At 32.4% G+C, this 14,366-nt stretch overlaps 2 protein-coding genes and 5 non-coding genes across 7 annotated transcripts; all 7 read left to right on the top strand.

Moving 5' to 3' along the window:
- The first annotated feature begins 170 nt into the window (after window positions 1-170).
- LOC123914278 (60S ribosomal protein L17-2) lies at window positions 171-3,383 on the top strand. Its single transcript, XM_045965373.1, has 7 exons — window positions 171-272; window positions 369-405; window positions 507-547; window positions 2,442-2,672; window positions 2,762-2,864; window positions 2,944-3,011; window positions 3,129-3,383. Exons 1-7 carry the CDS (start codon window positions 270-272, stop codon window positions 3,162-3,164), a joined length of 519 nt encoding a protein of 172 aa, XP_045821329.1. The 5' UTR covers window positions 171-269; the 3' UTR covers window positions 3,165-3,383.
- Window positions 910-1,037, top strand: LOC123919238. The gene has a single exon (XR_006813147.1). It is a non-coding gene; the product is annotated as a small nucleolar RNA snoR74 (small nucleolar RNA).
- LOC123919239 lies at window positions 1,162-1,291 on the top strand. Its single transcript, XR_006813148.1, has one exon. It is a non-coding gene; the product is annotated as a small nucleolar RNA snoR74 (small nucleolar RNA).
- Window positions 1,456-1,585, top strand: LOC123919240. The gene has a single exon (XR_006813149.1). It is a non-coding gene; the product is annotated as a small nucleolar RNA snoR74 (small nucleolar RNA).
- Window positions 1,782-1,910, top strand: LOC123919237. Its single transcript, XR_006813146.1, has one exon. It is a non-coding gene; the product is annotated as a small nucleolar RNA snoR74 (small nucleolar RNA).
- Window positions 2,154-2,284, top strand: LOC123919241. Its single transcript, XR_006813150.1, has one exon. It is a non-coding gene; the product is annotated as a small nucleolar RNA snoR74 (small nucleolar RNA).
- A 6,344-nt stretch (window positions 3,384-9,727) lies between the features above and the next one.
- LOC123914279 (probable signal peptidase complex subunit 1) lies at window positions 9,728-11,271 on the top strand. Its single transcript, XM_045965374.1, has 2 exons — window positions 9,728-9,874; window positions 10,850-11,271. Exon 2 carries the CDS (start codon window positions 10,850-10,852, stop codon window positions 11,129-11,131), a length of 282 nt encoding a protein of 93 aa, XP_045821330.1. The 5' UTR covers window positions 9,728-9,874; the 3' UTR covers window positions 11,132-11,271.
- The last annotated feature ends 3,095 nt before the right edge of the window (window positions 11,272-14,366 follow it).

A 14,366-nucleotide genomic window follows, 5' to 3' on the forward strand; every position in this document is an offset into this window, starting at 1 on the left:
AGAAATCACGTTATGTAGATATTTGTGGAGATATTTTAAGAACGTGCTTACAAAAATGACACTATAATGTAATTCAATTTGAGGGGTATGAGTTTAGCTAAGAAACAAGTTGGGCCTAGTAGGCCCAAGTCATAAGATCCAAACAAAAACAATATAAAAAAATAAATTAGGGTTTTATAAATTCGCTATATAAACTCAGCTATACCTCCATTGATTCTTGCCCTGAGCCCTCCATCGTTTTTTTGCAGGTTCCGCTACAATCCGCCGTCATGGTAACCTTCTCATCACTTCCATATCTTCATCTAATTCTCCGTTTCACATCTCTGATTCGTTTTCGTAACTCTTTTCTCTCTGTTTTTTGAAATTAGGTTAAGTACTCAAGAGAACCTGATAATCCCACCAAGTGTAAGTAACTTGTGCTACGCATTCGTATGATTCTAGTTTTTCTTCATTTTGTTTAGATCTTATTCTTACATTTTTTTCATATCATTTTTTCATATCTGCAGCTACTAAGGCACGAGGTGCAGATCTTAGAGTTCATTTCAAGGTAATTATATTTTATATTTTGTTTAATGTTCAGTTAATTTTTGAACTTGATGAATAAGTTTTGCTTGTTTTTGTGTATTGTTAATAATGAAACTATTAATAGATAAATTTTGAGTTAATTCAATTCAAATAGGTTTTGCATTTTTTTGGCTTATGTTAGTGAACCTATTGTTACATTTATGATTGTATTGTTACATTTATGATTGTATTGTTAATGCAATGTGATTTTATTCATCGTCAATGACCACATTTATAAAATAGTTTTTTTTATATGATTTTGATATTGTCTTTTGTATTCCCTTATCGATGTGTTATTTGGATATCTCTGTTTGTAAGTAATTAGAGTCTGAAAAATCCTGAAGACAAAAAGCAGTGGTTTGTTGCCTATGTGGGCAGGCCTCTCGTAACCTTCAGGTATATAATTGCCACTGTTATTGGGTGAACCTATGTTTATTTTTGTAACTCAAGGTTCAGTAAACGATGGAACATTTTATTCAAATTTTTTTCACCAGCATTGAACTTGGCCTGTCTTTGTTTTTATTATTGCATGATTTCCTTGTTTGCCGCTGTACCTATAACTTTGCTATTAAAAAAGTAGTTAGAGATAACCTGATGAAAAAAGCAGTGGTTTGTTGCCTATTGTGAACAGTCTTCTCGTTAAATTCAGGGATATAATATCCATTGTTTTTGGGTGAACCTTTATTCCTATTTTGTGATCAAAGGTTCAGTAAATAATGGGACATTTTGTGCATCTGTTTTCTTCATACATTGTTAGTTTCACCCATTATTGAGTATAGACCGATTTGTTCTGTGTTACATGATTCCTTGTTAATGTCGTTACTTGGAGTTTTTTAGTTTTCTGGTTTGCAATTTTCACTTTGATTAAGGTAGTCACTGATAACCTGATGAAAAAAAGCAGTGGCTTGTTGCCTTTTGTGAACAGTCCTCTCGTTAAATTCAGGGATAAAATATCCATTGTTTTTGGGTGAACCTCTATTCCCATTTTGTGATTATAGGTTCAGTAAATGACGGAACATTTTGTGCATCTGTTTCTTCGTACATTATGAATATCACTCATTATTGTGGATATCCTGTTTCTTGTAGATTGAGTCCCATAGTTCCTTTATAATATCATTATTTAGATTGTTTGATTATCTGTGATTAATTTTCACATTCACATGTAGATGTCATTTTAGTTATTAAATCATAGATTGGAGTCATGAAAAACCTGATTGAAAAAAGCAGTGGTCTGATTCCTATATGAGCAGTCCTCTCGTTACCTTCAGGGAAATTAAATCCACTGTTATTGGGTGAACCTATGTTCCTTTTTTATGACTGAAGGTTCAGTAAACGATGGAATATTTAGTTCTCTTATTTCATTTGAATTTGTTTTAAATCCACTGCAAATCTGATTCTTATTGGACTTTGTGTTGTCATCTATTCCATTGGTTGTTTTTAGCCTGTTTATATGTAGCCACCATCTGATTGTGTAGCTGCCTGTTTTTCCTCATTACCTAATTACTTAAAACATAAAAAGTTTTTGAGTTTGCCTTTCCAGTTAGCTAATGTAGAAAGGGTAGATTAGAGTAACAGAAAAACCTGATGAAAAAAAAGCAGTGGTCTGTTGCCTATCTCTGAGCAGTCCTCTCGTAATTATCAGGCATATCATAACCATTGTTTTTGGGTGAACCTCCGTTCCTTGTTTGTAAGCGAAGGTTCAGTAAATGATGGAACATTTTTTAATTTCTATGCATTCAATAATGTTTTTTGACTTTACTTCTATGTAACAGTTAGGAACTCTGTATGTAAACCATTATTGTTTTATAAGTATTAACTGTTTTTCCTCCAATGTATTATTTTACTATGAGATTAATCATTTTGTGTTGTACTTGCAGAACACTAGGGAAACTGCGTTTGCAATCAGGAAGTTGCCCTTGATCAAGGCCAAAAGGTACCTGGAAGACGTTCTTGCACACAAACAGGCCATTCCATTCAGACGTTTCTGTCGTGGTGTAGGAAGGACTGCCCAGGCCAAGAATAGGCACTCTAATGGACAAGGAAGGTGGCCTGCCAAGTCTGCAAAGTTCATCCTTGACTTACTCAAGAATGCTGAGAGCAACGCAGAAGTATGTTATGTATCTTTTATTTGCTTTTGGTTATTAACATTTAATTTCTTGTTTGTATGCTCATTTGGTTGATAATTACTTCTATCCAGGTGAAAGGTTTGGATGTTGATGCCCTATATGTTTCACATATCCAAGTCAATCAAGCACAGAAGCAAAGACGCCGAACATACAGAGCCCATGGAAGAATCAACCGTATGTTTCAAATCTTAAGATTTGTTTTAATTGAAAGTTATTTGTTTATGTTTTAATTGATTGAATGTGTTATTTGCAGCTTACATGTCATCTCCATGCCACATTGAGTTGATTTTATCTGAAAAGGAAGAGGCTGTCAGGAAGGAGGTATTCTTGTTGTCCCTATTTTTCTTTCAATTTCCCTTTTTTATGGGTTATTTAATTTAATTGATTTGGCATGATTTTGGTTATTTAATTAAATTCTCACTTTGTTTTTTTTTCCAGCCTGAGTCCCAGTTGGCAACCAGCAAGAAGGCTTAAACTCAAATTGACCCAGTTTATGTTAAGAGAACAGTTTTGTTGCCATGTTTAGTTTTCTTCTGTTATTTGTATGAGATATTTTTAGTCTTTCTAAATTTTTGTTTTATTATACTGATTAAATTATCGAGGCAATTTGAAACCTTGTGTTTTCAACTTTTTAAAAATGATTCATCTACTAGATTTTATGCTGCTTGGTTCAGCCTAGCAATTTTGGTTCCAGTCGATTAAAACCAACACAAAGTTTCTACATTTCTACCTATCAAGTAATTAGCATGTCATCAACATATTAGAGGGTATAATACAATCACGAGCTGTAAAATTTAAAATTGTCAAGAGAAACAAATGATGGAAGTACTAACTATAAGCAAAATGTTTACTTTTTAAAAATCGAACATTCACAAAAACTTTTCTAACATTCACTTAAGAAATACTAGTATGTTAGTTTTCTTCATAATTCATAAGATATTGTCAAGAGAATATTTTAGACACGAGACAGCTGAGCCAATAAGACACAAACTAGAAGGTTCTTTTTTGCTTAAATTATTTTCAAAGAGGTTCAAGGAAAACCTCTTAGTAGAGTTATTTGACAGTGTTAATGTACAACACAAGCACACATAGCAATGAAGAAAAAAACAACCAAGAAAAATAACATAACACATAGTAGATGTTATATATTTGTAATAACCATACAATAAATCTCATTTAGGTTAAACAAGTCCACTTCAATTGGAATTGTTTTGCAAGAATTTACATTATTAGCCTTTAAAAAGAAAAACCAGTAGAGAAAAGAGACTGCATCTTTCTCAAGATCACATTCTTGCAAGGTTGATAATCAATAAGCATTTTGACAACGTCTCTCATAAAACTCTTTGATGAATCTGAAGGCTTGGTTTAATAAAACTATTATGGTACTGTTCAGATGCACAACTTAATTAAGCCCTTATCATATAAGTGCTTATGAATAAAGTCAGTTGTTTTTATATGAGCTATACTATGTTTCCATAAGCTATTCTGGACATATCATAAGTTATTTGGGTTATGCTAACTAGTGTCTCTAGAGCACTAGTTAAGATAACCAAAAAAATGTAAATATTTTGACATTTTTTTTTTTTTTTTTTTTGTAGATTATACAAATTTCAAGACTATTTTACTATATTAGGTTCCTTAACTATTTTACAATGGGTGTTTTATTCTTAACTTCAAGTTCAAACTGCTATTAAGGATATTGGACATCAATTCTTTCAAATACTAGTAGTGATATCTTACTAAAAGTTAGTTGTGAAAGTAGAGAGTAAAATTTTGGTTTCAGTAAAAAAAAAAGTGATGTTACAGGTGAAAAGTTTGGATGTTGATGCCCTATATATGTATCTCATATCCAAGTCAACACACTAATAGCAATATTCAACACACTTTGATGATGCAACACTATCATCAAGAATGTTTAGTACACTTTCATGGTCATTGAGATTAGTCGTAACCCCAAAAACAATATCTTTTATTTGCTTCTCCATATTCTTCAACATCTTTTTTTCAGATACTAATTCTAATAGCACCAATTAATGGGTACTTTCTCATGTGTTTCACATTATTGGGTGAACCTCTGTTCATTGTTTGTTACTCAAGGTTCAATAAATGATGGAACATTTTGCAATCATAAAATTTTAATTTCATTCACATTGTATGTAGATTTTTGTGATGTGTTGTTTATATAATATTCATCTGACTATCATAGAGTATGTTAATGAAACACAAGCTTTTTGAAAATCCTTGCACTTGCACATACTATAGTAGTAGACTAGTAGTGATATATTATTACAAAAGTTAGTTGTGACTTGTGAAAGTAGAGAGTAAAAATATGGTCTTTTAGTCCCACATTGCTAGCAAAGAAACACAACACATATGAACTTGTTCTTTATGGTATTACAATTGAACATGTATATCTCCATGACTTCATTTTTTCCTTATTTTTGTGTGGTTTTAAAGTAAGCAAAATGTTAACATGTTGGAACTTGTACTACTTTTTACCTAAATAGATATCGGTAATACTACCAACATTTGTCTTCTGATTATTGTTAAGTGTTTAAGTGTTAAAATGATTTCACGAACTACTCAAAATACAGCCTTCTAAAAGTGCTCACTTACCCCTCTTGTTTGGTTACACAAGTTAATTAAGTGCTTATCAATGTTATCATAAACTCCCTCCGCCTTAATTATAAGCAAATTTCCACTTACTAGTATGAACAGTTTTTTTTATTTATTTTTTTATTTTATAGCCAAAATAAAATGCATTCACGGGAAGTGCAAGGGGTACTTGAACCCATTACAACAAAGGATTAACAAAGGTGAAGACAAGTAATGAGATTGTTACCCCATGAAACAAAAGAATAACCACTAATAGCAGGGTGAAAACTTGAAATCCAAGACCAAGAGGTTAATTTGATGCCCTACATAACCAACTCAATATTCTTGCATTCTCCCTAGAAAACAACTTTGTTTCTCATGTTCCATATGCCCATCCATATTAGGCTCTTAGCTTTTAAGAAAATGCAAATGTCCTTCCCCTTCAATAGAATTATCCAAATTCAACCAACCAACTATCTTATCCCACACTTTTGCGGAGAACGAGCAGTCGAACAATAAGTGCGAGCAAGATTCTACTCAATAAGTGCGAACAATAAGTTCATCGCCACCTGCATAGAAGAATTTGGATCTGCAGAAACACTACTTCTACTCAACTCTTTGTAGCACGATTTCACCGAGAATCCATTCACAGGGTCGGCACTCGGCAGTCCAAATCCATTTATCTCTGCTATCTGCCAATGGACTTACACCATGCAAAACATTTTGTAGTTCTTCGACAAAGGCATACCCTTGATCTGATCCGGGAATATTGAATTCGCAATTCCATCGCCAATTTGAGTCCACCTAATTACCCATATCTGAGACTGAATCCATTTGGCTGCTAGTTTCTTCAAACAGCTGAGGAAAAAGCTCCTTAAAACTCACACTGCCGAGCCAACTAGCTTGCCAAAATGGAATATCCTTTCCATTGCCAAGTTTGCTACAGATTTGGTTTTGAAACCAGTCTAATTGCTAATTTCAAGTGTTTTTCCTGGGGAATTGGTGAATAGTAGAAGTCTTCGGTACCTTGTATACTTCTCAGTGCTAAAACTCCAATCTCCGGGTTGGATAGAATCCTGTGCATATCGGAAATCTCTTCGCAAGTCATAATGTCTCTCCACCAAATATTGTGAGTAAGGAGGCCATACCTGTATGTCAGAAGATCATGCCAAATAGATTCTTTCTCAACTAGCATCCTCCATTTCCACTTAACGAGAGGGGCACAATTAAATTGCTCCAGATTTTTTAAACCAAGACATACGTTGTTCCAACTAACACAGTTAATTACTAATGAAATTCATATGCTACTTGCCATCAAAATAAGTAATGTTTGTCCAATCCAGCTCTAAGGAAACCAACGAAATAACAATGTGAAAGGAGTTTGAAATATTTAAAGCAAAAAGTAGAAAAATAGGGTTATTTAGTCCCACATCGCTAACAAATAACCATAGCATATGTGAACTTGTCTATATAGCATCACATGTGAAAAAAATTTAGTATGCATCTTAACATCACTTTTAAATTGCTAATGCAATAACACTTTCTGGTGCCTTTTTTCCATCTCTAATATTATCGATTTTTATTGAATTTGTGGTATTATAAATGGAAAGGAGGTATTTGAAAGTAATATTGCTTGCAAAAATTCAGTTCATAATATTTTTTTTTACTTTGCCTCTTATCATCTTGCCAAGTCTATGTTGCATGCAAAATTTGATGTGTTTGATAATTGAATTTTTTTTGGATAAAATATATTTTTCTTTCAAATTTTAGTTTTTGGGTAAAATATGTTTTTCGTTTTCACTTTGTTATTTTTCCAACCTGAGTCCCAGTTGGCAACCAGCATGAAGGCTTAAAACACTTTGCAGCAAATTGACCCAGTTTATGTTAAGAGAACAGTTTTGTTGCCATGTTTAGTTTTCTTCTATCGTTTTATTATATACTGATTCAACTATTGAGGCAATTTGGAAAATTGTGTTTTGAACTTTTTATCTATAATAATGATTGAATGCTCTAAAGATTAACTATTATAGACATACATAATTTTTTATTATATACGTATTCGTAACACCTCTGAAAAACATAATTTTAACCAAACAATAAATCTCATTTAGGTTAAACAAGTCCACATCAATTGGATTTTTTTTTTTTGAGAATGTTAACATGTGCATATATAGCACATGTTAAGGTAGTAAAAATAGAAATTATGTCTTAGAATTTGTGCATTTTAACTTTTCAAGCATTAAATATCTTGTATCATTAAATGTCAAATTTCTATATTAAGATACTTTATCATGTGCCCTATATGCACATGTTAACAATATCATTTTTTTTTTTGCAGGAATTTACATTATTTGCCTTGAAAAAGAAAAACTAGCAGTGCACTTAATAGCAATCTTCAACGCACTTTGATGATACAACAATATCAATCAAGAATGTTGAGAACACTTTCATGGTCATTGAGATTAGTCATAATAAAACTATTATGGTGATTTGATTTCATTATTAATAATGCAGCCTTGGTTTCTTAGCTATCATTCTTTTTGTGAACTGATCATTAATTTGTTTGTTCTTATAGCAAAGTGAATATCAATAAGAATTTAGCGGCTCCACCTAAGCCAAAACCACCAGACCCATCGGAGTTACTACTAAGTAAGTCGAAGCCACCTGATCCACTCTCACTGGAATTACGTCAATCAAAATCGTGGGACTTCGATCAACTCGCGACAACTCTCCCACGACGAGAACCGCAACCCAAACCACCGGATTTGAGCAAATCCGTCGACAGAGAGAGAGAGAGAGATGGTAAGTTCCGCCTTGAAAAGAGAAGGAGCATACGAATAACTCTAGATGAACCGCCATCAAAATCGTCAAAACCAACATACTCCGGTGACAATTCCATTCACGAGCGTGGTGGCGTTGCTGAAGGTGTGAAGATGTTGGAAGAGAAAAGGGTAAAAAGGACATTTGGTGAGCTTTCTGAATCTCTTAACCTCATGAGCTGAATGGTGGAACATTTAGTGATTTTTTGCATCATAAAATTTTAATTTTATTCACATTGTACATAGATTTTTGTGACGTGTTAATGAAACACAAGCTTGTTGAAAAGCCTTGCACTTGCACTTGCACTTGCACATACTAGTAGTAGTGATATATTATTACAAGTTAGTTTTGACTTGTGAAAGTACTAGTAGAGAGTAAAAATATGGTCTTTTAGTCCCACATCGCTTACAAAGAAACATAACATATGTGAACTTGTCTATATAGCATCACATGCGAAATGATTTGGCATGTTTCTTAACATCACCTTTTTTTTTTGGTACATTCTTAACATCACCTTTTAATTGCTATTTATTTAAATAACACTATAAAAAATCATTTGGTCTGGTGTTGTCGATTTTTATTGGATTGAAGGTATTATTGATGAACTGATTTTTTATAGTGATATTATTTGCAAAAATTTAGTTCATAACATTTAATGATTTTGCCTCCAATTTGAATATTTTCTTTGTTAAGCAAAACTTGGAGTTAAATTTTGTATTCTGAAAAAATAGCAACCATAATATGTGTCGCTTTGATACTTTTACACGTATTAAGAAATCTAATTAATGTTGTATGGAAAAAAGAGATTATGAGTTGATTTACAAAATTGTCCTTCATTTATGGTATCGAAAAAATAAATTGAAGAATTAAAAGAAGAGAGAATAATAAATAGTTAAGGTATAATAGGAAAAATAACATTAAATGCTTCATTGATAATATAAAAGACATATATTGTGGTACAATTTTTTTTCTTCCCAAAGTGATATATATATTGTGGTACGAAGTGAGTAGTTTTTAAAGGAGAAATAATAAGATCCTCTCCATTTTCTATGATTTTTGTTTCTTTCATTTCTTCCATTATCAGTTGAGCTATGATTTCCATTTTTTTTTTTAATTTCACACTTTTCTATTTATATTTCAAAAACTATATAATAATGGAGAATTCAAATTCCCTTTTCCCTCATGTTTTATCTCTTTTTTTTTGGTACATAAAGAGGGCAACAAGCTCAAATAAAGGAAAAAAACTACGAAATTAGACGAACATTTCTAGGCATGCAAAGCCCCTGAAATGTCATCAAACAAGATACTCTGCAGCTCCCTCGGTGGGACCTCTAAAACAATGGGAAAAAAGAAATCATTTGTTAGACTATATGAAGCTAACCAATCAGCACATCTGTTGTCTTCTCGCATTTTTCTTAATCCAAGTGAAATTGGAAAGAATACAAATCCTTATTGAATTTGAGTGAAGAGACAATTTCTATGATGCAGCAATTTTGCGGTGCCAATAGAATTTTTTGGAATTAATTAAGTAACGTAATGAAGTGAAGTAATAATCCACGTGTTTAGTTTGAATAGGCTGAGAGTAAAAACATTACGTGTATCTCCTTAATTAAAAATGATTATCTAATAATCCAAATGTTAAAGAGAAAGGGTAACAAAATCAAACGCGATTGTAAAATTTTCATACAAAAATAAACAACTTCTCCCTCACTCACCCAGATCGACGATCACCACCACCACCGCATTATTCTTCGCTTCTCTGTCAAAAGGTATCATCACGTTTCCGATTTTACTTTTTCTGGTTTTATATATCGCCATTTTTATATACATATTCATTGCAACGAGTTTTGTTGGAGACACTAATTTTCAATTATGACTTTATTTATGATTATGATAACTTAATAAAATCACAATAGAACTAGATCTAGTAAATACCATTTTAGTTTTTGCTTAGTTCTTGAAATTATAAAGTTAAGTTCAGTCAATTTAGTCCTCGAATTTGCGAAATAGCAATTTAGTGCTTATATATTTCATTGGTTTTGATGGATGTTTACTGAATAAGTACTTTGATGTAGGGACTGAATTTGATTGGTATTTTTCAAATTAAGGGACTAGATTGTTACTTTGCAAATTTGAGAGATCAAAGTGATGACACTTACAATTTTAAGGACTAAAATGTCTATTTAGTCGATCTAGATCTGGCTTAAGGTAGTTAGTTTTACAGTTACGAGATGACCTGGATATATGTTTATAAGTGAGGGCAATCCTCACCTTATAAGCCGGTTTTGTAGGGTTGAATTAGGTCCAACTCGCAATTGTTAGAGTAGGTTTTGAATTAAAGGTCTGGGAAAACAGTGTCAATGTTGTTTGTTGGGATCGCGAACGAAACTATGGCACATCAGCCACATTTGTTCCCTATTTTCCGCAATATCAACTGCAACCACTACAAATTTGAGAGCTTAAGTACTTTCTTAGGGTGTGTTTGGATTAAAATTATTTGAACTATTTACTGAAGTAACCACTTGTGAGACTATTTGAGAGAGCTTATGGAAACAACTTATCCACAAGCTGTTTTTCACCTTATTTCCATAAGTTCTCCTGAATAGCTTATGAAAATTGCTTAGTTTTATAGTTTATATGAAAACAGGTTGACTTTATTGATTTTTTTGTTATAGAAATAGCTTATACATAAGTGCTTATATGTAAAAACTAATGTTTTCATTTGATTATCTTTGCTTCATTAGATGGATTGGGAAGGGCAAAAGCTTGCAGAGCAGTTGATGCAGATAATGCTTCTTTCATTTGCTGTGATTGCATTTGGAGCTGGATATATCATGGCTTCTTTCCAAACAATGATCCTCACATACGCTGGTGGTGTGGTTCTCACCACATTAGTCACTCTTCCCAACTGGCCCTTCTTCAACCACCATCCTCTTAAGTGGTTGGACCCGAGCGAGGCAGAAAAGCATCCAAAGCCACAACCATCTGTGAATGTAACTGCAAAGAAGAAATCCATTAAAAAGTAGGTTTATTTTTCTTGTTGCTTATGTTGGTTCTAGTATCTCTTCAAATTCTGATGTTGATGCTTTGACACAAGTTTACGAATCTATATTACAATGTACTTTACTTCTTAGAATACAACTATATCTCTGTTTTCTTTTGGACATTGCTCGTCTCGATAGCCATTTTCCTTGATGCCTGTTTTTTTCTCTCACTTTCTCTTGTTTTAACCTCTTTTAGATATTGATAATATAATGGGGCAGACCATCATTTTTCTGCCATTCTTGTTGGTATTTACTTATGATTCTTGTTGGTGTTCAAAGTCAGTCCCTAGCATAACTAATAGCCAAATGATTTCACGAGCTACTCAATATATAGCCCTCAAACCCCTCTTTAGTTCTGCTTTACTGAATTGAGTTGGCATATACATAGGATTGTCATCGTTTAAGGTTTTCAATGAACTGGTTTTACATCTTAAGCTAGAGGATTCTTGTTATTTCTGTTACATATACAAACTGAGAAACTTCTCTTGTTCTAGTTTTAATTTATAACGCCTTCTTCATATTTTGACGTCACTGCTAATGTATGTTTGGCCGGAACCCCAAATGAACAGTGTAGACATATGTAGTGTTCATTGCAAATTACAAAGTGAGTCAGTGATATTGATGATTTTAGGGACCCTGCTTGAAATAATTTGGATGATATATTTGATTGCAATTTTGCATCTCCTGCTATCCAACTAGAACAGCCAAAGTTAAATTGAGCCAATTGGTCTGGTCGTTCACCCACTAAAAATTAGGAGTGTTGGACTGGAAGATTACCTAAATTTTAAGTAGTGATATTCTAATGCAGTAATATGATGAATTATGTATGAAACATATTTACAATGTCAGTGTATAGTTTTTTTGGGGGCCAACTACAGTTATTATTATTAAACTTGTTTCGTATCAATTTTTTTTTGGATTTCTTTTAGACTTAGTTTTAGTTGTAGTTAGGATATACTAATTTTATTAATGAAATCAAATTTAATCAACTAGCTTATCTATAATTAGTTATAAGCCCTTTATCAATTTGCTTACACATTGTCAACCAATTGATGACACACAGCTGAAGTGTATAAACTCAAGAATAATACTAGCAACACACTCTTTAACAAACACACTCCAACACACTCTCTTTTATTGGTTGAAATTTACATGGGTCCCATAAAAAATGTGGACCCATATAACTTTTATGGGACCCATATAAATTTTAACTAATAGAAGAGAGTGTGTTAGAGTGTGTTTGTTAAAGAGTGTGTTGCTAGCACTCCTCATAAACTCAATTTCAAATTTTAGAGTGCCTTGTTTACTATCAAAAGGAGAATAAATAAATAGGGTGCTTGAATGAGATCACACGATATCCTTTTTTTTAACTGCAAATTATATTAATCAATGGAAGAAAGTATAGAGTATTCTACCACAAAATGAGATGAAGTACAAAGAGTACTCACCTCACTAAAAAGGCATCAACCCAAAGGCAACAGAGGAAAAAAAAAAAAAAAGAAAGAGGAAAAACAACTACCTCAAAATACAATCCAAAGGGTTAGAAAACTATTCATAAAACAAACAAAAAAAAAAAAAACCCTTTTCTTTGTCACCATATATCCCTCTAGTTGATGATAATTGGAGAACAAAGAGTGTTCAACATCCAATAAATTGGGAAGCATTGTTCACCATGCACATGGCATCATATCATGGATCATAGTAACTTCCAAATGAACCATGATTCAAATATAATAATGAATTTATATCGGATAATGATATGGATACCAGCCCATGCTTCAAATATGTGGTCTTATCTGATCCTCTGCTATGCTATCAAAGATTATTCCGATTCTTAATTAATTGGAGCCATTGGTTTTGATTAAGAGGCACGTCTTAGTTGCAAGTCTAGAGAACCAAAATCTTAGATTCTAATTCATAGGATAGAACAACGTAATAATACATATAAGAATATGTTTTTCATGAAAAAATATGCTACTATAAAAAAATGTCATAATCTTCTTCTTTAATGTTTTTTTTAATAACTTCTTTGATGTTTATTTAAAGAAATGTTAAGTCGTGCACATAATCTATTGTTTGTGTTATATAAAAATATTGATTGGTGTATCCGTGCTTATAATATAAATGGTGAAAGAAAGTTCTTTTAGAATGAACATTTTACAAATAATTTGCTTAAATAAAAAACATTTCACAAATAATTAATGGTTTGAATTTCCTCTTAAAATGAATAAGTGAATTTAGAATTTAAATTCAGCTCCTATTTATAATATGCGATATCTCTACCCACAACTAAGCTCACAGGGGCACTATTTATTTTATATTACCTAAAAAAACTATTTATTTTATATGAAAAAACTACATTTTTTTGTCGGAGTCAAAATCTATTTCATTTGAAGGAGGAGAAATATAAAAGCATTTTTTGGCTGAGCTGTAGTGACGAGACATATCCGATTGCGTCGAGCTTATGCCACCCATCAAATTAAATAACTTCAAAATTAATTTGTCAACGATCCTCATTTTTTCATCATCTTACTTATTTATATTTTTATAGATCATCTTATTTTATTTCAAGGCACTTTCGTTTTCTACTTTATTTATTTATATTTCTTTTGGTACACTTAGAGATGAGAATAGACACCTACAGAGTTTATATATATATATATATATATATATATATATATATATATATATATAGGGGGCTGCTAACTTAGACCCAGTTGGGTCTAAGTTAGCAAGGTGCACCTTTTCAGTTGGACCAAAATACCCATTCTTTTTAATTAATTAACCAAATTACCATCAATGGACGCGGATCCAGTGTCGCGCGAGTACCGCAGTACCATGGTTACAGGCCGTTGATTTCCATCAGACAGCCAAGATCTGATCTCATCAAGACTGTCTGATCAATCAGACAGCCCAGATCATCCGAATCCATCAGATTCCAGCGCGTGCACCACACTGGATTACAGCCTGGAGAGAGAAGAATCTACTTTTTAAAAGCAGGACACGTGTCGCTGTCTGATTGGCTGGGCGTGATTTTTTTCCATTTAATACTTTGAACTCAATTATTTCGTTGTAAATTAATTTTTTATTTATTTTTTTTATACCAAAATTCATAATTTTTTTCTCTACAAATAGAGACTTGGTTCGTTTGATTTGGACACAAAAAAAAAAAACCCAATTTTTCACTACCTTAATCTCATTTTTCACTACCTTACAT

Source organism: Trifolium pratense, linkage group LG3 (genome assembly GCF_020283565.1).
Source record: "Trifolium pratense cultivar HEN17-A07 linkage group LG3, ARS_RC_1.1, whole genome shotgun sequence".
NCBI lineage: Eukaryota > Viridiplantae > Streptophyta > Magnoliopsida > Fabales > Fabaceae > Trifolium > Trifolium pratense.

Bases quoted from the DNA above. Each gene is read 5' to 3' on its own strand.
- LOC123914278 (XM_045965373.1), top strand. The intron at 2,673-2,761 runs GTATGTTATGTA...ACTTCTATCCAG, and splicing joins ATGCTGAGAGCAACGCAGAA to GTGAAAGGTTTGGATGTTGA. The intron at 3,012-3,128 runs GTATTCTTGTTG...TTTTTTTTCCAG, and splicing joins AAGAGGCTGTCAGGAAGGAG to CCTGAGTCCCAGTTGGCAAC.
- LOC123914279 (XM_045965374.1), top strand. From the start codon at position 10,850: ATGGATTGGGAAGGGCAAAAGCTTGCAGAGCAGTTGATGCAGATAATG.